Genomic DNA, 24,077 nt, shown 5'->3' with positions numbered 1-24,077 from the left:
ACCTTACAAAAAGGCCCCGTGGGCCTGTACGAAAACTCTCAAAACCACTGGGGCCTCACGGTTCGTTTATGCGGACAAACTGGTTCGTCAGTTTTTAAATCATTTATCTTGACTGACCTGCAAATGTTAATACAGGCCTTGGAAGTCTTTGCCAAGGCTCGCCTGAAAACAATATACAATCACCAGGTCCGTCTTTATTTCATAAACGAATAACACCCGGTCCAACTGTTTGGACTGCAAAAACGAAAACATGAACATTGTTAGAACAGAGCCAGCACACTAGTTTAGCTCAAGCAGTAGCCGTCAATGTTGATGACTATAATTGCGACTCCTGGTACGGGCGTGAGAAGGCTGTTTATGGTGTTGTTATTGGATCTATTGTCAATGTATTTTTTAACTTCGAAAACAGACGATACGGATTTGACAACTAGGCGTCTGCGTCTCCGTTATTATTATATAGAACAGAAAATATTAGCCTAATATTAATTTAGGCGTATATACTTGTTTTCTATAAATACTAACCAGAGGCCTGTGTTATGTTCCGTCCAGATTTTGTTTGTAGTTTTCGGTCGATCAAGTCGATTTCATTGGTTCAAAAAATATAATTTCAAAATGTGCTATCAGTAGATGTTTTCGATGTTTTTAATTTTGTTTTTAAGTTTATGAAATGCAATAAAAAGACAGAAAAATGACAGAATATTTCTATATTTTTCACTCGTGCTTCGCACTCGTGAAAATATCGATATTCTGTCATACTCGTGAAATATATGTTATATTAAACAGGAAACCATTCAATATCCTCTATATATCTCACTGGCAAAAATGCAATAAACTGTTTTGGTCACTTGTTCTTCTAATACCTGCTAAGTCGTAATCATAGCTAATGCTGTTTAAGGAGTGCGACGATAACATATTTTGAAACATGATATTAATTATTGCTTTCGTCTTCTATCATTTTCACATTCAAGTTGATCTACTCTTACGTCCCGATATTTCGTAGGATTTTTTTAGGTTTAAAAGATAATTCTATTGTTCCAGTATAGTGTTGAGGAGTGCCAGTGTTGAGAGCGATAGGTTCACTCCACTTTACAACAGAGTGCCTCACACAGGAAGGCATTGTCTCTATTATTTTTCGTTAGCTTTTGTTCTAATTATCATGCTGTGGCTTTGTTATTATTCAATTGTTATGTATTTTTTTTTACTTTTATGTATTTTATCATCTGATACATACGCATATTCATATGTAGCAATATACATATTATATATTTAATCGTCTATATAAACGCACATTATATAACACACGTACATGTATACATATTTGTATATGTAGATATGTTTGTTAAAGTATAGTTTAAAGTCTGTTAAAACAAAGGTTTTAGAAACTTAGGAAAAAAATTGATTCATTTTCTGTCTAGGGCATAAAACCTTCTCATTCCAATTCTTGGTAGATATGTCAAGAAACAGAGAATTTAATTACCTCAAAGATGTTGATGTACACAACTACACCTTAATTTGATATAAGGAATAAAATGTACATTGATGAATAGGAAAAATGTAAATTTGATCAACGGCTCCAATGCAAGCTGCAAGAAGCTGTATATCAACTAAAAAAATGATAAGGCTTGTGGTTTAGATGAAATCGTTATTGAACATATTAAACACACTCTACAAACTTTTCTTCCTATATATTCGAAAATTGTCAATGTTATACTTAATACAGGAATAGTTCCAACAGATTGGACAATTGGAATGATTAAACTCGTTTATGAACACAAAGGCGATAAACACATGATCTTGATAACTACAGAGCAATTACTTTAGTACCGTGCCTAGGTAAATATTTTACATCTATTATTAACAATAGGCTGAATAAACTAGCAAATGAAGTTAATCTTATATCTCAAGCACAGTCTGGTTTTAGAAAATGATACTCAACCACTGACAATATTTTCATATTACATGTTCTTATCTCTATTGATTTCTCTAAAAGTAAAAGGCTATACTGATCACTTATTGATTTTAGAAAAAAAAGCGTTTGATACGGTGTGGCGTATCGGATAATGAAGAAAACTGTAACCTCTTCTCTCGTATGGGGCGCCGTTTTACTATTTATTCCCATTTGGTGATATCACCGATTCGAATGAGTGATATCACCTATTCGAATGGGTGATATCACTTAATGAAACGAATAGGTGATATCACTTATTCGAATAGGTGATATCACTCATTCGAATAGGTGATATCACCAACTGGAATAGGTGATATCACTTAAAAATATTCTTAAGTGATATCACTTATTCGAATAGGTGATATCACTCATTCGAATAGGTGATATCACCAACTGGAATAGGTGATATCACTTAAAAATATTCTTAAGTGATATCACCTATTCGAATTGGTGATATCACCAATTGGAATAGGTGATATCACTTATAAAATTCTTGAGTGATATCACCTATTCGAATAGGTGATATCACCTATTCAATCAGTGATATCACCTATTCTAATAGGTGATATCACCAATTCATTTTTCAAATAAGTGATATCACCTATTCGAATTGGTGATATCACCTATTCGTTTCATTAAGTGATATCACATATTCGAATGAGTGATATCACCTATTCGAATTGGTGATATCACCTATTCGTCACAATAAGTGATATCACCTATTCGAATGGGTGATATCACTTAATGAAACGAATCGGTAATATCACTCATTCGAATAGGTGATATCACTTAAAAAAGTTCTTAAGTGATATCACCTATTCGAATAGGTGATATCACTCATTTGAATAGGTGATATCACCAAATGGGAATAAATAGTAAAACGGCGCCCTATACTCTCGCGGGTAAAAGTTATCAATAACTTGTATAATAATACCAAATCATGTTTTCGACACGGAAGTGAGACATCTGACTTTTTATGTGTAATGTCACCAATTTGTTTTCTAAATACCTTAAAGATTTAAAAGAGTACCTTTAACAAAATAATGTACATATCTTGTTTGCAAGAAATTGTGATAGTTCATGTGAACATACGTTTGGTGTATATGCTAGTTTATTGTTATTTTATATGCAGATGATCCGTATTGACGTTCTCTTGATTGTATTCAAAATTATTGTGGACACTGGAAATTAACAATTAATACCAATAAGAGAAAAATTATAATTTTGAAAAACGTAAAAAAAAGTCGACAGTTTAACTTAACTTAACTTTACTATATTTGATGAGCAAATCAATCGCGAGGATTCTTATCCTTGTTTTGGAATACTATTCAGCTATAACGATTCATTTGCTAGAACAAAGACAAAATTAGCTGAACCAGCGAAGAAAGCACTATTTGCATTGTATACAAAAATAAGAAACATTCCATTATCTATATACTTACAACTTGAATTGTTCGATTCGCTGGTTCCCCGATTTTACTTTATGGCTGTAAAACCTATCTGAAGATACGAAAACGTAAGTATAATTGAAAGAATCGACTTGCAATTCTGTAAGAAAATTCTAAATGTTAGTTTAACAATATCTTTATATAATTTAATTTTGTATGAAACACGCATTTTCATTGGCTGCAATAATTTTGTTATACCTCCATAACAAAATTTTTGACGTTGCAAAATGTAACGTCATTTTTGATTGGCTGATGACGTTGCGTAATAATTTATTACAGAAAAGAGTTCGCCAAAGAAAGTGAAATATATTGGTGTGTACAAGACGAAATTAAATTATAAGAATTAACATCAATTATTTTTTCTGTTATACAGTCATAACATAAAACAAACTGGAGTGTACTCTCTTCATAAACCGCTTCATTTAGAGTACACTCCAGTTTTTTCTGTTATGACTGTATAACAGAAAAAATAATTGATGTTAATCCTTAATCAAAATTCATTCAGATATACATACATTTTTATGACTTAGGATCTGTACGTTAGAAGTAGCACACCAAATTACATGGTTTATGGCGAATTTCCACTTGAAATGAAATGAAGGATGTTAATGTTCTAGTATAAACCAATCGTAGGAGGCGACAGACTTTCTAGTACATTCTGTCGCTTAATGATAAAAATGCAAGAAAAGCAAGCTGCAGACCTCAAATGGCTTAGCTATATAAAACAAATACTTACTGATACTGGTTTTAACAGCATTTGGATATACCAAAACTCTTGAGCATTAAATAGAACTGTTTTCAAAACATTGCTCATAAGACGTTTATGTGACCAATTCATTCAAAACTGGTTTTCTACTATGCAGACATCGTTCCGTGGACAATCCTATTCTATCTTTAAAAACAATTTAGCATCGAGTCTGATCTAATTAAGCTTAAAAGCGCATTATTATCAGCAAATTTAGAATGTCAAATTTAAAGTTACCTGTTGAAACTGGTAGATGGATTGGTATACCACGTAATAATCGTGATTGTTAATTATGTCATAAAGGTATTGGTGAAGAATACCACTATTCATTTCAATGTAATAATGCTTTAGTGACCGAGTTTAGACACAAATATATTCCAAATTATTACTATACAAATCAAAGTTTAACTAAAATGAGAGGTATGTTTGAAATTTGTAACAAATCATTATTATCTAGAGTGAGTCATTTCCTCAAACATTTCGAAAAAAACTTCGTATTTCAAGTAGATAATAGATAAGTATATTATTTCATATGTTGTATTGTAATTATTATACATTATGTATGTATAGTGAGAAAACATTGTTTGTAACTACGTTAGTACATACACTCTTATATTTCCACGTTATTAACCTGTAAGCCATGTACATTGTTTTGTCATATTGACCTCTTGTTACACACTTTGGGTGTCCTGAGTGAAAAATAATCTTGAAATCTTGCGATTATATACAGCGTGTAATTATATAGAGATTGATACGGCATTGAGACAATGTTTGTACATGTTCAAGGTAAACGTCCGTTTAATGTTCTAGCAACTAGATACCTTTTGGTGTGTAGCAACAACGTTTTCTTAGTACATTATTTAGTATTTTAAAGACGCTACAGTACAGACAGTCTTATACATATACATTGTCTACCACAAAATGCATAAAATTGCAATCACGTTATAGACACTTTTCAACTAACACAAAGAAAAAAAAAACAGTGTCTTAATGATGATCGTTTTTAAGACTTAAAGTTATAATCCCACCAGAGTGAGCTGTCGTGTTGATCTTTGATTCGCAGACGAGTAAATATTCATGTAAGGAAAATAGATATAAATCATATAACCTTAACTAATTAATGGCATTTAACCTAAACAAATAAACGTGCATACTGTTCTACATTTCAACCTTTAGATCTGTTATTTGTATTATTATACATGTTTGTATAGCCACATTGAGGGTGTGAAACAAGGACTCTGCTTAGTAAGCTTTACATTTTTATATGTTACTACATTAATTCATTTGACCCGTCAATGTTCGCCGTTGTCTCCCCAAACCGCTTGTATGTAATAACGCAACCAGTTGCTTCACATGTGATCGCCTATATATACTTTGCGTATCCAACGAAAAGCCCACTCGACAGATTGAAGGGTATTGCATAAAGAACTTAACACCTGTGGTTATGTTTAGAATTATGCAACAACCTATTCTTGCTTCAAATCGATCACTTTTTGTTATTCGTTGTCGGCGCTGTAGCATCTTTACCAACCTATCTTTAATATTCCAAAACTTGAAAGTTGACTATCCTGTAAAAAATCAAAACAGGATACAAACGAAATGTAGATGTAGTGCAATCAAATCTCAATATTCTTTTTCAAATAATATTTTTTTGGCCCTGTAATTGATGCATACTTCTTGGCAATGTGAAGTTAGTATGTCGAGTCGCTTAACATTCAAAATCAAAATCTGAATGTCGTATGTCGTATGTTGAGCGGCTAAACATTCAAAATTTGAATGTTGTATGTGACTGTCGTATGTTGAGTCGCTGAACATTCAAAATCAAAATCTGAATGTCGTATGTCGTATGTTGAGCGGCTAAACATTCAAAATTTATTTGAATGTTGTATGTGACTGTCGTATGTTGAGTCGCTGAACATTCAAAATCAAAATCTGAATGTCGTATGTCGTATGTTGAGCGGCTGAACATTCAAAATCTGAATGTCATATGTCGTATGTCGAGCCGCTGAACATTCAAAAGTTCCCTCGTTGGCTAGTGAAAACACAAGATATGCATTTTTTGAATGTTGAATGTCGTATGTCGTATGTTGAGCTAACTTCACACAGCCATACTTCTTACCTTTAGAATTATCTACTCCCCAAAATCCAAAGTCATACCTGACAGCAAGTCATATAAACACCAACGTGGACATTTTTTACCAATATTTTGCTTAGGACTACATCGACTAGCTTCAATTAAGATGCCCGTTTGAACTAAAACCGATATTATATTTGCCAGATTCCCGACAAATTATGTATTTCTTGAATGCATCAGACTTCCATCTGCCCAGCAATCGAATCTGAGAATCGGACATACCCTGATGGACTGCTAAAGTAGCACCACCTATGCGGAAGCTGTGTCCCTTATAATAAGTACTGTCTAAATCACAAAATTTCAAACATTTTCTAACTACCATGTCAAAATGTTTACGGGGTATGGGTTTTTTATTTTGATCCAGGAACAGACAGCCTGACTGGGCGCCTCTCTTCGGAAGGTAGTCTAGCATAGCTTGAACAGGACATATAGATGAAGTTACGACTGTATTCAAGGTGATAGTATGTGCCTTCTGAGAACTGTTGTGTTTAAAATGTCGAAAACAGACTTGCATACTAGAAGGTTTGCTATTTTGGTAAACAATATTAACATCAGACACTTGAAGAACATTGTCAGACTTATCCTGTGCAGTCATAACCAGCTCTCCCACTCTAGCTAAACCATAGAAGGCTAAAGAAAAAATTGCCTTGTACAAAAGTTGATTATACTGCATTGGGTATACATACTGTAGAGAATGTACCAGTTTTTGCAGAATTGGTTTGGTGATAGGAAGACGGGCATCATACTGAGGCATCAAGCGAGCAGCACCCGCTACTGCTTTTCTTACCACGAATGCTTTAGTTGGGTCATGGGTATTGTAACCACTAATATTATGGAAATATGCTATGGCAGATAAGTTGGAAGTGATGGTACTTGCAGAAAACCCTTTCTCATGTAGAGATGCTACATACAATGCTATAGTGGCATAGGACAAAGGTAGCGTGACTGTTTGATGTAAAACAGAATTACAAAATGTACTCAAATCTTTCCAGACTTTGTTATATGTTCTATGGGAAGATGGAGCTAATGAGGCCAGCAATAATTTTTTCAGTGTAACAGGTAATGTTCCTGGTCCATCAGTGTGTGTACTTGCGTAGGCAGTGGAAGTGCTGTCGGACACAATTTTCTGAACTTCTCTATCTGCAAACGAGACAGAGAGTCAGCTAAAACATTGGTGTGGCCTGGAACATGAACCGCTTTAAACAAAACATTATTTTGTAAACACAATAGTACCAGTCTACGAATCATACCCATAATTGTTTTTTCACGAGAAGTTTGTTTGTTGATAACAGGGACAAGGGACTGGTTGTCAGTAAACAGCCAAATACATTTATTCTGTATCGTGTGTCCCCATGCAGCTATAGCTAAAACAATGGGAAATAACTCCAAAATGGCAATGTTAAGTTTTTTAGTCTTAATAGCTGGCTGCCATTCACCATAAAACCACTGGTTGTTAAAAAACGCTCCATAGCCCAACGAGGAGGAATCTGTGAATAGCTGTATATTGTCACTTAACAACCATCTGTTATCTAGAAAGAAAAGTCTACCATTGAAATTTTGCAAAAATCTAGCCCACATGTGTAGGTCTAATTTTGCTTCTTTGTGGAGCCTGATGCGATAGAAAGACCTACGGACTCCAATGGTGAGGTCAATTAACCGACGTAAGAAGGCTCGACCAGGTAAGACTACAGAGGTAGCAAATTGCAGTGTCCCAATTAGGGATTGTAACTCTTTAAGAGTGACCTTTTTTCTAACAAGAAACCCTTCTATGGATGCGAGAGCCTTTTGAAGTTTGTCATTAGGTAATCGGGACTCCATGTTTATGGTATCTAACATAATACCCAAAAAGGGGAGCTCCTGGCTCGGCCCAAATGTTTTATCTGGGGCTAATGGGATACCTACTGATGTGCATATTTCTTGGAAGGCTAACAATATTCTTTGACACTGTGTACTAGTCCTTTCAATGAACAGAAAATCGTCTAGTACATGAACTACTGCTGAGGCCCCTAGTTTGTTGTACGCAACCCATTCTAAAGCTGTACTCAACTCCTCAAATATCTTGCAACTCTCTGAAAGTCCCATGGGTAAGCACCTATCGAAGTACAAGTCCCCTTTCCACTGAAAACCTAACATATGCCGGTCATCTGGATGAATAGGCACTATTCGAAAGGCCGACTCAATGTCAGTTTTTGATAAGTAAGAAAACTGGCCTAAGGATTTTATGTGACAAATGGCATCTGATATGTTGGCATATGAAACTGTTGAAGCCTCCTCTGTTATACCATCATTTATAGATACCCCTTTTGGGTGACTGAGGTGGTGAATCATTCGATATTTACCGGGCTCCTTTTTTGGTACTACGCCTACAGGGCTAACATGAAATTTGGTGTAAGGCGAAATAGGAAAAGGGCCAGCTATTCGTCTAGCAAGTAATTCTTTTTTAATCTTGTCTTGAATAACCTCTGGGTATTCAGATGCAGACACCAGATTAGTACACTCTGTTTGGAATGCAGTACCCTCAAAATGTATATGAAAACCTTCCCTGAACCCTTGTACTAAGTAGCGAGTTTTCTCTATATCATAACCAACAAGTAGTTCAGCTAGCTTATCTACGATGATAGGTGTAACGATTTCTTGGGAAACCACGGGATCTTGAGGCATGAAATGGGGTTGGGAATCGCTCGTTCCGAAATGGCATGGGATTGAATGGGGTGTCTTGAGTTTGCGACACATTACACATGTTTGGAGTATGATCCCCATTACAGTACGGGCATTTATGAAGAAACTTGCACCCACTACAGAATCGGCCTTGGAGAAATCTCCAACATGTGCCCTTAGGGTAAGAAGTGTTTTTGTTAGCAAAAGCCTTTCTAGACATTGCTTCATGCCATAGCTCCCACTCGACATGTTCCCAGTGATAGGACTCTTTCTCAGCCATGAGGTGGCGGAATGCACTGTCATAATATGCCCAATCTGCCTGTTTGGTAGCAAGTTTCCTTATCACAGACATATATTTAAGGAGTGCCTCAAAATCCTGGGGTTTCTTTTGACAATAAATTGCAACAAAGGAATGAAATAAGGAAGTCCACTGATCGATAGACAATGATTTGCTTTTGGTTTTTGGCACCCACTGAACCACAGGAGACCCTGTACCGTTCTGCCGAATGACCATTTCAAAAGTGTTTGGCTCTTTCCTACTGAGGGTACTTAAATCTACAAATTCTCCAGCCCATATCTTTTCTTTGATAGAAAGACACACCATATCTGCTAGTGGAATCGATGTAGACATGAACGGATTTGGATCGGTAGTGGGGTCTGCCTGTGAGTCAACTGCTGCCAAAGTCATTGCTGGTAGGACAGAATGAGATGACCTACTAATAGAGTCCTGTGATGTCACTACAGGGTGATCTGTTAAGGTTCCCGAAGAAGTTGTGGTGGTCAGTGCATTGTCTTCAGTAGTGGTCCTAAAGTTGGTCATTCCCGATGAAGCTGCGGTGGTCGTCGCACTGTCTGCATTGTTGGTATCCATGTTTACAACATTGGAGTCTGTTGTGGGGAGATAAAGCCTCCTCGCCTCTTCAACTCCCTGTTTGAAAGCCTCCTTTATGAGTGCTTGGACTTCTGACATCGGCAGGGTGCTGTTTGTTGAAACAGCTGTCTGGTCTGCCCCAGAATTTTCAGATTCTACCGGAGGGTTTTCAATGCGTCTCCTTTTGATTGCTGTGTGGTTTCGCACAGCTTGACGTGTTGGTCTCATGTTGATAGATGTATGGGAGTACTCGGATTAGCATTCTGCGAAGAAATACAAGCATGACATTATATATGTAACCCTATAACCCTACGCAACCAGTATACCTAAAAACCTGCACCCTATTAATAGTATACACATATATGTTAAGGATAAATGAAACTGTAACCTCTAAGGTCAGTAAATATAGAAACTTGTAACTATATATATATACATTTAAAATTAAAACTTTTAAACTCCTAGGCCAGTGAATAGATAAACCTATTTCCTTTTTAAATTATATATATATATATATAACTGTAACCTGCTAGGCCAGTAACTGTAACCATTTGGACAGTGTTTATAAGCCTGTTAAGGCAACCAGCATGTCAGGGGAGTATGATATTACCATGTATACCAATACTACCTTACGGCAGCATTATGGGCAATAGTGAAGCCATGAATTCATGAAAACACCGGTAAATATCACACGGCTGAACAGTGCCAGGTACAACTTCAAAGAGTAGATATAATTAACTCTTTTTTTTTTTTTTTTTTTATATAGACCTCTATATATAAACTGTAACCTCATGAGCCAGTGATCAAAACAATACTAATGAACTGTAACTTCATGGGTCAGTACTCCATTTTTTAACAACGATATGTTATCGTAAAAGCTAAACTGTAGCCTATAAGCCAGTAACATTACATACCTGCAACAATGCTAATCAATCTTTAAATTAATGATCATGAGGCAGTAATTCATTTGTACAACTATGACATATTCTGTTACAAATAAACTGTAACCTTATGAGCCAGTAATAAAACAATACTGATAAAACTGTAACTCCATAGGCCAGTGCGTATACATAATGTGAATAACAACATTTCATTGTAAAACTGGAATCCCATATTGAGTCATGTACCTTATAATAAATACACTATTAATTTATTAATGAAAATAACCTCATGCCAGTGAATTGTAAACCGACTGCAGAGCTAGGGTCATCAACCTACTTTCTAGCTTAAAAGATCCCTAAATGCTAGGGATAATGGTAGTGCGAATATTAACTATAGCTTCTGATTACATAACCCAGACAAAACTCACTAGGCCGATTAAAAAATAGCATAATGTGACCAGATCAACAAAAACCAGCAAGGTAAGGGAGACAACTCCAGTTTAAAAATAAGAATAATCTCAGAATGTTACATATATACGTACAATCAATTAAATCGGACATAGTCTGCTAGCTTTTATCCCAAATAACACTCCACCTCGCACTGATTTGAAGTATGGCTGCTGATTCTTGAAATGCACACCATCAGGCAAGTATAAATCACTCAAGTTAGCCATGCGATCGTGCTCCCATAATTTGCAGAAGACACTACCGTGAAAATTGTCTCGGAGCAAAGCATTGAATCGAGTAACTCTATAGTTGTATTCCTTGACTGGAATGTCACCTTTATGCGTCCGAGTTTTTCCTCTAGTAAACAATCCCAAAACCACTACATATTTGACGAAGGATGCATGAAATAAATCTTCAACCAAACAGTTTAAATCAGCCATAACACTCTCTGGTGTTTTGGAAGGGCGGCTCAAGTCATTACCGCCCACTTGTTAGCAAACAACTTCAGGCTTATATATGTGAATGTCCGAAATATGATTTTGGAGCGTATCAATCGTACCTCCAGGATACCCGACGAAATGGATTTTATGAGAGTTGGGTCGAAATCCAAGATTTCGTTTGTGATTGTGCTCGTCGCAATAGCCGCCGAGGCGACGTACTAGACTATGACCCCAGATCAAAACAGTTTGGCATTCAGATGAAGACATGATCGTTATTGTTAAACGTGCATAAAAGTTTATCTCCTACCGCAATCGTAACAATACTCTCCTCTGTCTCAATTGATTCGGCTCCGGTCACTTCGTCATGACAAACATCTTCAAATGTGGCCTTGAAACGCGGCGATCGTCTTCCGATTTTTTGCTGATGCACGTGCTAAAGTTCTATTGACTTTCACTTTCACTTCTGATGAATCTTTTTCAAAAGATATTGTCCAAGATTGGTATAAATTTTTTGTTTTTCCTAATGTCTGTTTTTTCCTAATCTAATATGGCGTCGTTTTTTCAAGAATGGGTAAGCTATGGGGTACCCGGAGGCTGAGCAGGGGCCAAAATTTATCCTACTGACCAATGACATTTGACCTCTCGTATATGACCCGGATGTAAATTTCCTTATATGGAAATGGGCGGTGCTTGCCAAGTTTATGTATATACACCTAAACATGGCCTGGCTCAGATTTAAAATGAAAATGTGTGCAGCATCGGCAAAAACTTGTTTGCTCACAAACTTTTATTTTTGTGATTCACTTCAAGTAAACACTGTAATACAACTTGGGGTATAATTGGAAGCAGGGCGAGAATAATTCGTCCTACTGACTGACAGCATTGTTTTGATTACATTCCATTTCCGTATCATTATTGCGTGTATTTACTGACTCCTGGTCATCATTGGGTGTCTGTTCATAGCATTAGTAACGGAAACTCTGTGCTAGTAGGCCAAAGCCAGTATAATATAGAAACAATGGTTTTGTCCTATAGGCATACTTGAAGTGATGTTGCATTTTGAGATGGTTCATGTTCTATTTGAGTCACATTTAATTCTCTGAAGACATCAAGTCCGTCTGCACTATCTAAAGGTAATTAGATATCCACTCGATAGCATGAACATATAGTACAGTCAATATTGCGTTATCCTTTCCAGAGGAACCTTTAAAATCACCAAAAAGGAAAACAATGAAGATCATCCGATCAAAAACGAATACAATGCGAATTGTGTTGTATACCAAAATCAAAGCACCCTTTAATTTGTCCAAACATTGTTCAGGTAGTACACTGTCCAATATGCAAATGATAATTGCACCAATTCCTATCAAAATAATGACAACTTTTCTAAAAGAAAAGCTGAGGTTTGTACAGCAGAACGATATGATAGTGCGCTTAACACCTGAAAGTATTAGCAAACTTTTGTCCTTGCACGTATCTGTCATGAAAGAAATTTCTTTCCTAAAATTTTGTAATGCATTCATTTCATTAAAGATGATACAGCACCGATAGCCTATACGCTGGCTTTCAGAAAGATGCATAAAACTACCACTAAAAATGATAATTGCGTCATAACAATGATAGTTTATAGGATTCTAAGTTATAATCCCTCTAGAGAGACATGTGGTGTTGAATCATGATGGAAAATAGAAATAAAATATGTGTTTATGCACCGGTTTAATGTGATGCCTGAAGCTTTTTACAGGGACGAGTCAGTCGTGATGGTTACGTGACTAGGAGTAAAGGTATAACTTCTTTATTTGTTTTTCTTTGGTTTTCCAATCTTACATCACAATATTTCCGTCATCATTGTTTCAAATTTGAATTACTCGAGTATAGACACAGCAAAACGTTCACTGAGTTACTCCAACGACCAAGTATATGCGATTGTTTAAAATATGTCAATACGTTTCATAACCTTAACTAATTAATGTTATCTATCATATGCAAATGAACGTAAATACAATGTATCCGCTACATTTCAAAGACTGGGTGTGTTTGTTTTGCAATTAATTATTTTCCTTCTTTGGATTAAAAATATGTAGTTAGAAGTTTAAACTTTTAGAGGGAAGTAATAGCATTTCATTTCATTCATTTTTTCATTTCAACAAATTTTATTGAAAAAGATGATTAAAGACAGTATGTATAAAATACAACAGAAAAGGGAGACTACTCATATGTATATGTTAATTACATCTACATTCAAACATCACACACACACAATACATGTCATCAGTTATTTTATTATTATTAACATATTTAAACTACATACCAGACAGACATAGACCAAAAGTCCATGTGCACATATCTGCACTGGTCATAGCTTTCAATACTGTTAAGGTATTTAGAATTTAATTGAAAACAGATAAACAGTTACCGAGAGAAATATTTATAATATAAGTTACCGAGAGAAATATTTATAATATACATGCTATGTACAATTAGTATCCATGTATGTAAATACATTGCGATCCAGGTATTCATATCATCTTATAGACGACTTCCACAATGATCATGTCAGGGTATCGGGCAGACCATCACTGCGCCATTGAAACGTTCTTTTTTAAGAGTGGCGATGTGGCGCACCGGTATAAGCAGCGGGTATTTCTGGCTAGGCGATTGGGTGCCGTAGATCGTGAGTTCGAGGCCCGGTCAGGGCACGAGTCAAAACGTTGTCTTCCTTCGTCATTTGTGTTACTATGTTATACACTGTATATATATATTCTTCAATTGATTAAATGTATGCCTTAAAACAAAAATGGATTGAACAAAGTACCAAACAAACATGCTCAATGGAAGACTCTCAATATATCCGTATAAGAATAGAATTTACAGAACAGTTATCAAAGCAGAAAAGGATCTTTTCCTAATAAATTGTGAAGTGTTCATTATATATTGTATAATACAAAGTAAAATCAAAAGCATAACGTCATGGCTGATTATATTATATAGAGATTCAAAAGAGCAGGTACAAGATGGAATGTTTGTTAGGTGATCATTACTTCTGTTTAACAAAATGGTGTTGATTCAATTTCGATAATGACATCTTTATTTAGTTGTTTAGCTGAAAGAGTAGCGAGTTTAAGAGGTCATTTTCAGCATAATGGTAACAGCATAAAGTATTCAAAGTTGCGTATTGCATGAAAATATGCTACAGTCTATTCTTGTTTTAAATCTATCATAATCACTATTTGTAGGCGCTGTGACATAATTATAGTTTAAGTTAATGAACGTTGAACGTTGAAGTCTATAACATAAAATATATGCCAACTAATAAACTACAGCCCACAGCTGTTTTGTACATTTATGCGCATCAGTGATTCTAGGAACCACGATTGCGAATATTAGTGTTAAAATATAAAATGAATTGTACATTTGTCTAATAATGCAATCAGTGTGGTAACGAATACCAAGCTTATGCGCCTAGCAAGTTATAGCGCCTAGCAAGTTATAGCGCTAGCAAGTTATAGCGCCTAGCAAGTTTTAGCCCCATGATTACTGAACAAAATACCTGGATCACCATCTGGTTACTAGTTTAGTATACCGTGCAATTACAACTTGTTCGACATTTTCATGTGTTCGTTTTCAACTGTTATCCGGTCAGGTGAGAATACCCTTTGTCATTTCATCCTTATATTGTTGTGTATTGTAACTATGTGATATAGGAACAATTAAGGTATCGCTAACATTACATACGGGTGTGACGACAGCTGGTCAGTTATATGCGGCCATTTTTTTCAGCCCTTGGCTTAGCTTCGAGTAAATTTGTCTGGTCACATAGGTCTTTCACTTCGTTCTGTTAGTTTGATAATCAATTTTACATATGTGAGACAAGGTTTGTTTTCCCTATTTTTTCTTGAAAGATGCTACTCCTTCCGTCATTCGGCCGTCAGGGTTTTGTTCACTTCTTTAAGCTGATTTGTGTTTGGTGGTTTGTTTATAAAGACAAAACGAGAAGAATATAATAAGGTCGTGTTTCTGCAACTGGAAAACGACAACCAAATCATTTCATTTCGGAGTGAACTCCCTTGCTCCATGCTTGTCACGTATATAAAGCACAAACATATCTGCCGTATGACTCTCAGTGGTCAATTCACTTGCTGTCATTGCTCTTTGACATTTGGTTGGTAGTTAACGTACCGTGATATATTGCTGTTATAAATTTACATACTCGTTCAATATACCAACTCGATATCCATATACCAGGGCCGATTGATATGTTGTGAGCCTCATATTGAAGGATTTGAATTTTGCCGGACATATGGTATTATTTTTCAACATAATACCCTTTACCCGGAAAATTGTGAACCCATATTTAGTACCTAAATATGAATTGTTAAACATCTGTGAAAAGAAAAGAATGTTAGGTTGTTTCATTGAAAATTTATGAAATGATTTAACAAATTTTGTATTTAAAGTTAACTCTTGTGTTTGGCCTGTTGTGTCGATGGTTTGTGGAATTGGCAAGCATTTGGTGCAACCAACACGGAAACCGAATTATCGTGATTTTTAGCCAAAAAATTGAAATTGAGAAACCTTTAGATATAACAATTGAAATAAAAATTGTGGTGTCTGGTCTGTTGTATTGACAATCAGTGGAAGTGATAAGAGATTGATATGACCAACACGGAAACTGAACGCTCGATATAATAGATCAGATGACCGTGTTCATGATTCATGAAATAATTCATAATGCATAATAAAAGATTAAATAAATAATGAAAATGAGGCACTATGATTACAAGGGAAAAAAGGAAAACCATCAGCAAATATGGAAAAATACGACATAGGATATATATGACATCTTGAGAAAAAATAAAAGAATGAGCGCTTACAAGAAATATATTTTTGTGACACACTCCTTACTATAGCACCTCCCCCTCTGTCTGTCTGTCTGTCTGTCTGTCTCTCTCTCTGTCTGTCTGTCTGTCTCTCTCTGTCTCTCTCTCTCTCTCTCTCTCTCTCTCTCTCTCTCTCTCAGTACAAGTTAACACGCCACTTTTCATCTCCCTCCCTCCATCTCAATCTATCCAGTTTTTAGTGTTTTTTCTCTACTTCTCTCTCTTTTTCCTAATATCTCCCTTCCTCTGTCTTGCACCCCTACTTTTTATCTCTATCCCTCAATCTGAATATATCTTGTTTCCTTCTCCACTTCTCTCTCTTTCCTATTCCCTTCTCTTCCCCACCCCCATCTGCATTATCACTCTCCCTCTCTAAATCTAACTTTATCTCTGTTTCACTCTTCCGCTCCAAAAAATAATTACCGTAATGCCACTATTTTTATGGCCATTGGAAATTAAAAAAGAAAAGCATAGAGTATGTTTTATGTCGCATTGTAACCATGCATTGATGCTGCAAATAAACCTTTTCGTGCGAAAAAAAAAAAAAAAAAAACCTTTAGTGTCTTTACACTTTTGCCAGTGGTGTTTAAGGGCCCCAATGCAACTTTTTATAGAACTCCTTTTCTTGGCTGTTCAAAAAGTCATCCACTGCATGTATGACGTCATCATTGGACTGAAAGGGTGCCTGAAATAGCTGTTTTCAGTTTTGGAAATAGATGAAAGTCTGATGGAGCGAGATCAAGTGAATACAGCGGATGCTCAATCAATTTAAAACACAATCTTGAATGGTAGCCATGGCAATGATATACTTGTGAACAGGAGCTTTGTTCTGATGGAATAACACACCTTTAGTGAGCTTTCTGCTGCGCTTAAGTTTAATAATTTCCCGTAACTGCCTCAGAATTGAAGCATAGTATGTGTCATTGATTGTTTGTTCCTTTTGGTGATAATCTATCAGCAGAATACCATCTGCATCCCAGAAAACCGAGGCCATAACCTGCCCAGCTGATGGAACAGTCTTTGCCTTCTTTGGCGGGAGAGAGCTGGAGGATGCTTCCATTGTTTCGATTGTTGTTTGGTCTCTGGGGTAAAATGATGGACCCATGTTTCATCCATAGTGACAAATATCTGAAGAAAGTTGGCAGGATCTTCCTCAAAATGGTTAAGATTAGCACCCGATAATGTGCGCCTGGTGAGCTTCTGATCAACTGTCAGAAGTCTTGGTACCCATCGGGCCGAAAGCTTTCTCATTGCAAGATACTCGATCAGAATGGAATGTACACTTCTGTGAAATGCCATCTCCACTGGCTATATATCTTTCTGTGACTCCTCTATCAGTCATAACAATATCATGAACTTTATTGACCATTTCTGGGGTTACAACATTGACAGGCCTTGCAGGACGGGAGTCATCCACAAGGCTCTGTCGACCGCGCTTAAATTCCGCCACCCACCTTTTCACTGTAGCATATGAAGGGGCATCTTTATCTAGTGTTGCTACCATATCATTATGGATATCCTTAGATGTTAAACCTTTTAATGCAAATATTGGATCACTGCTCTTTCACCTATTTTGTCCATTTTGCAAAAGCCGCTTGTCTTGTTTACTTTAGAGTGCTTCCTCGTTGATATAAACTATCCAAATAAGACCATTCCCTGGGTACACGGCTCTATATAGTCAGAGAAAAGTAGAAGATCCCTGAGTACCTCCTTTAATACGAGGCTCACAACATATCAATCATCCCTCGTATTACATATTATGCGTTTATGATGTATGTGTTGAGGGAAATATGTTTTAAGATATATGATTATATCTTGCTCATTTTTTGGATGGATATATGTAGTTATTGTGTCCGTCCAAATCTCTCTAGTAATACTTTATACTAGTTACAATCTTCAGAAAGAGGAGTAGACTAGCGAGGATGACTATTTATAAAAAGTGTGGAAATATTGAAGAAAGGTTAAAAATATATATATGGAAATGGAGGTATATCTGTTTGATGATATTGTATAACTCTTAATTACAGTCACTTAGACTGTATAAAACATGTTAATAACATGTAAATAAGCCTTTTTACAGATGTATTTAGAAATAGATACCACATACATATTGTAGCTATTAATAATCTACGAACAAGCAGGGAACATTGATATGAAAACGAAACCGTAATTTAAACTCAAAAATCGAAGAAACATGACACAATACGAACAAAATATACAGCTGCATGGAGGCCCTTAAAACAAAGTTTAACAAGACCAGGTGTTCCGGAGTGTACGCGTCTTCCTAGGTAAACTCCAGGTTTTATCACATAATAAGTACCAGGATGGTGATAAGAGACATCATGGTTGTCGACTATAAAACTTGGTCTTTAACAACCTGTATCTCCCCAAACCTGCTGTGGTTAGTTTGTTTTTTCTATAATATTCGGCATCTGTTACGGAAGTCCTGATACTTGAACAAGTTCTTGAATATCGAATCAACTGGGAATGTAACACTGCTATTAGGGGAGGAAAGATGTTGCTACCTGGAAATGGACAATTAACAATTAGGAAATTGAAATCTTTGTACTTGTCATATACCTTAATTATGAGTTGGTTTTATATTTTAGGATATATGTTTTTCGTGCGACACTCTAACATTATACAATTTAAATGTGCTTAAGAAATATATCTATCCTAAAAAAAACACCTGACAAAAATGTTTGTAGTTGTTAAACGTGATGATTCACATTTCCGTTAGTCAGAATCTGACTCGGTCTCTTTTTTGTACACGTCAAGTCGTGTTTCATGTTTGCTTAAAGTTACGATAACTGTGATGAATTTGTATTGCTAAGAAAAAAACTAACAACGAACAGTAATTAAAAATACGATATATATAATACTCACTAGGCAGCAACAAGCGGACTGAAGTTAGCAGCGGATTCGTTATTCGATATTGGGGATTCGAATCCGCTGCTGATAACGAATCAACTGTCAACAGCGGATTGAGGATTCAGTTTTTTTATGTTTTAATGGTATTTCTTTTTATTGACATTTGGACGTTTGGATTCTAATAACGAATCCGCCGCTACAGCAGCGGATTGGGGATTCAGTTACATATGTTCAATTAATTGAGTATTTTCTTATAATACATGATTGGAAATTTGAATAACGAATCCACTTCCAGCAGTGGATTAGGGTTTCAGTTCTTTATGTTTAATTGATATTTCTTATTACGGAGATTTTGATATTGGGAATCGAATAGCGAATCCGCTTCAGTAGTGGATTAGGGATTCAGTTACATATTAATATTTTTCTTATTATCCGCTTGTTGTGTCTTCATAAATTTCCATATGTATTAGCAAACATTGGGTTATTATTCAAACTTTCCTGGTATATATATCACGGAATGTTTTTTGTCCTACTGCATTGTCATCGTATTCCGAATTCAGTTTTCTGTATAAACATAACCTCCTAATCAATTACGAAATATCTTATAGAGTGTATTTTATATAGACCCTAGTTACGTACGTTGTAAGCTGAAGAATCCTTTATATAAGCATACGAAACCAAAAGAAATTATACAATTTCAATTTGCCATAACGGATACGAGAATCTTCGATACGTATAAGAACGGCTGATTGCTTTGTTAATCGAGTTGTTTCAAACTATCATTCCTTTTCACAATATTTTTTTTATATACAGAATACATGGATTTGTAACAGTTGCTATATCTCTGGCTATTGCGGAATGAGTCGGGGACCTTCCGTAGTCTCGCCGTCCCTTAACGTAATGTAACACAATGATGCCAAACGGTACTCCAATGACATACCATAGAGCGGAAATGTGACATTAGTGTACATTATTCACGTAGACAAACCTAAGGTACTCGTGATAACCTGGCGTGGTAACACTTCCACAGGTCGATATTGTTTGGAATTATTGATGACCATCAAGACAACGTCACACGGAGAGCTGGCATATACCTTAGTGCAAGCTTATCGTTTAAAATTATTACTTGGATGCATTTTTGATAATTTCATACTTGAGTCCATCTGAATGATATAATTATGGCAATAAGAGAATATAGAGATACTTGGTATAAGAGAACATAAGCTGGAAAAGTATACATGAGATATTGTTACTGTAAGCTTTAAGCTGACAAAGATTCTTAAAGCGCACCAAGGACTCGGTTGACAGATGGCACAATAGTGGTGTCGCCATCAACCATAGCATCTAACACAGCTTCACGGTCACGCATGCGCAGTCACGACAAAAATAACGATCCACTCTAAGCTAGAATGTTGACAAGCATGCAGTAGGGTATAGAGGCTACAAGCATTAATGCTACACGGTAGGATCACAATGTCAGTGTTTCACTTGGAAATGGGAATCTAACTTTGTCTTTCATTGGGTTGCATCGAACAAAATTAAATCTGAGTTTTCGTGCAAGAATTTGAGGATTAGTGAAATCGAAAGTAAGTATTCAATACGTATATCTAATGTCAAATATTTACCTGTGTATAACTCATGTCAAACATTTACCTGTGTATATCTAATGTCAAACATTTACCTGTGTAATGTCAAACATTTACCTGTGTATATCTAATGTCAAACATTTACCTGTGTAATGTCAAATATTTGCCTGTGTATAACTCATGTCAAACATTTACCTGTGTATATCTAATGTCAAACATTTACCTGTGTAATGTCAAACATTTACCTGTGTACGTCTATAGTCAAAGATTTACCTGTGAATATCTAATGTCAAACATTTATTTGTGTACGTCTATAGTCAAACATTTACCTGTGTATATCTAATAGTCAAACATTTACCTGTGTATATCTAATAGTCAAACATTTACCTGTGTATATCTAATGTCAAACATTTACTTGTGTATATCTAATAGTCAAATATTTACCTGTGTATATCTAATGTCAAACATTTACCTGTGTAATGTCAAACATTTACCTGTGTACGTCTATAGTCAAACATTTACCTGTGTATATCTAATAGTCAAACATTTACCTGTGTATATCTAATGTCAAACTTTTACCTGTGTAATGTCAAACATTTAGCTGTGTAATGTCAAACATTTACCTGTGTAATGTCAAACATTTACCTGTGTATATATAATGTCAAACATTTACCTGTGTATATATAATGTCAAACATTTACCTGTGCATATCAAATGTCAAACATTTACTTGTGTATATCTAATGTCAAACATTTACCTGTGTATATATAATGTCAAACATTTACCTGTGTATATCTAATAGTCAAACATTTACCTGTGTATATCTATAGTCAAACATTTACCTATGTACGTCTATAGTCAAACATTTACCTGTGTAATGTCAAACATTTACCTGTGTGTATCTAATGTCAAACATTTACCTGTGTATATCTAATGTCAAACATTTACCTGTGTATTGTCAAATATTTACCTGAGTAATGTCAAACATTTACCTGTGTAATGTCAAACATTTACCTGTGTATATCTAATGTCAAACATTTACCTGTGTAATGTCAAACATTTACCTGTGTATATCTAATGTCAAACATTTACCTGTGTAATGTCAAACATTTACTTGTGTACTGTATATCTAATGTCAAACATTTACATGTGCATATATACTAGTCAAACATTTACCTGCGTAATGTCCAACATTTACCTGTGCATATCTAATGTCAAACATTTACCTGTGTAATGTCAAACATTTACCTGTGTATATCTAATGTCAAACATTTACCTGTGTAATGTCAAACATTTACCTGTGTAATGTCAAACATTTACCTGTGTATATCTAATGTCAAACATTTACCTGTGTAATGTCAAACATTTACCTGTGTACTGTATATCTAATGTCAAACATTTACCTGTGTAATGTCAAACATTTACCTGTGTAATGTCAAACATTTACCTGTGTAATGTCAAACATTTACTTGTGTACTGTATATCTAATGTCAAACATTTACCTCCTGTGTATACTAGTATCTCATGTCAAACAATTACCTAATGTCAAACATTAACCTGTTTATGTCTAGTTTGGATTTGTATTTTTGGCTGCCTTCTTTAAAATCATTGCATCACCTGTTGTGTTTAGATCTAGCAATGAATGGATGTATCGCCCAAACTGTCTTCATGGGACCTTTTAGGTTACACGTTGTATACCTGGTATTATCAGGTTACTGTATCCATTAGAACTGCCATTGTATTGAGAGATCCACGAGGGTGATTGATGTGAGCCTCATATTGAAGGATTTAAAATTTGCCGGACATATTGTATCATTTTTTAACATAATCCCCTTCAGTATCTATACACTTTGCCAGCTGTGTTTTAGAATCTCAATGTCACTTTTAAAGAACTCCTTTTCTTGGCAGTTCAGAAAGTCATCCACTGCATGTTAGGGTTAGAGTACCTGAAATAGCTGTTTTCAGTTTTGGAAATAAATGAAAGTCTGATGGAGCGAGATCTGGTGAATAAGGTGGATGTTCAATCAATTTAAAGCCACAATCGTAAAGTGCAGCCATGACAATGACAGACTCTTTCACTCTAACCCTAACCCTAACCCTAACCCTAACCGATTTTGTCCATTTTGCAGAAGCCGCTTGTCTTGATATAAACTAACCAAATGAGGTCAGTCCTTGGGTTAACGGCCTTATATAGTCAGAGAATAGTAGGACTTAAAAAGAAATAATTGAGTACCTCCTTCAATACCAGGCTCACAACTTATCAACCAGCTCCTATATAGCTATGTAATCTGCTCTTTCTATTTGTCATTTATATTCCGAAGTACGTTTAAATTAAAATGTAGCATTATGTTACCTATTGATAACTCGATAAGTGATCTCCTTTACCCCACCTTAATGTATCGGTACCATGGTAAATATTGATAACTCGATAAGTGATCTTTACTCCACGTTAATGTATCGGTACCATGGTAACTATTGATAACTCGATAAGTGATCTCCTTTACTCCACGTTAATGTATCGGTACCATGGTAACTTTTGATAACTCGATAAGTTATCTCCTTTACTTTACCTCAATGTATCGGTACCATGGTAACTATTGATAACTCGATAAGTGATCTCCTTTACTCCACCCTAATGTATCGGTACCATGGTAACTATTGATAACTCGATAAGTGACCTCCTTTACTCCACGTTAATGTATCGGTACCATGGTAACTATTGATAACTCGATAAGTGATCTCCTTTACTCCACCCTAATGTATCGGTACCATGGTAACTATTGATAACTCGATAAGTGACCTCCTTTACTTCACGTTAATGTATCGTTACCATGGTAACTATTGATAACTCGATAAGTTATCTCCTTTACTTTATCATAATTGTATAAAGTTCTATTACACGTGATACATAAAATTAGAAAATACATTGATGTGTAATTAAGTTATGTCAAGATCGAATGTGTAAATAGGTCGACGGTGGTGGAATATCCCTATGTTAAGGAAGTTGTTTGTTATCCACACTTTTATCGCTAACCAATAATTCAGGCAAACAATCGTACCTATTGTTTGAATACAATATGTGATATTACCAATGACCCAGGGGCCGTTTTCGTGTTGACCAATTAAACGTGAGTTTTGCGTTTATATAATATAGACCAGTTGAGCGATGTT

General features: G+C 35.5%; 3 protein-coding genes across 3 annotated transcripts in view; 1 reads left to right on the top strand and 2 right to left on the bottom strand.

The window, feature by feature from the left end:
* Positions 1-6,372: 6,372 nt before the first annotated feature.
* LOC117332230 lies at positions 6,373-8,093 on the bottom strand. The gene is made up of 3 exons (XM_033891115.1): positions 7,907-8,093; positions 7,365-7,415; positions 6,373-7,220 (listed from the first exon to the last, which is right to left on the bottom strand). Exons 1-3 carry the CDS (start codon positions 8,091-8,093, stop codon positions 6,373-6,375), a joined length of 1,086 nt encoding a protein of 361 aa, XP_033747006.1.
* Positions 8,094-8,880: 787 nt separating this feature from the next.
* On the bottom strand, positions 8,881-12,359 carry LOC117332229. Its single transcript, XM_033891114.1, has 2 exons — positions 11,877-12,359; positions 8,881-10,067 (listed from the first exon to the last, which is right to left on the bottom strand). Exon 2 carries the CDS (start codon positions 10,030-10,032, stop codon positions 8,881-8,883), a length of 1,152 nt encoding a protein of 383 aa, XP_033747005.1. The 5' UTR covers positions 10,033-10,067; positions 11,877-12,359.
* An 8,356-nt stretch (positions 12,360-20,715) lies between these two features.
* LOC117332942 overlaps positions 20,716-24,077 on the top strand; it is a 63,200-nt gene continuing 59,838 nt past the window's right edge. Inside the window, exon 1 of the mRNA XM_033892023.1 lies at positions 20,716-20,906. The gene's annotated coding sequence lies outside the window, so the exon portion shown is untranslated. The remainder of the gene's footprint in view (positions 20,907-24,077) is intronic.

The sequence above is a fragment of the Pecten maximus genome, chromosome 8 (genome assembly GCF_902652985.1).
Source record: "Pecten maximus chromosome 8, xPecMax1.1, whole genome shotgun sequence".
Classification (NCBI taxonomy): Eukaryota; Metazoa; Mollusca; class Bivalvia; order Pectinida; family Pectinidae; genus Pecten; species Pecten maximus.
Note: the sequence above shows the minus strand (reverse complement) of the source record. Positions and strands in the feature narration are given on the sequence as shown.

What these genes read in the sequence shown, in the direction of transcription:
- LOC117332230 (XM_033891115.1), bottom strand. Translation starts at nt 8,093, where the DNA reads ATGGAGTCCCGATTACCTAATGACAAACTTCAAAAGGCTCTCGCATCC. An exon ending in TGACCTCACCATTGGAGTCC is followed by an intron (nt 7,416 to 7,906) that starts GTAGGTCTTTCT and finishes TCTCGTTTGCAG; the next exon opens with ATAGAGAAGTTCAGAAAATT. An exon ending in CACTTCCACTGCCTACGCAA is followed by an intron (nt 7,221 to 7,364) that starts GTACACACACTG and finishes TACATCAAACAG; the next exon opens with TCACGCTACCTTTGTCCTAT.
- LOC117332229 (XM_033891114.1), bottom strand. Translation starts at nt 10,032, where the DNA reads ATGAGACCAACACGTCAAGCTGTGCGAAACCACACAGCAATCAAAAGG.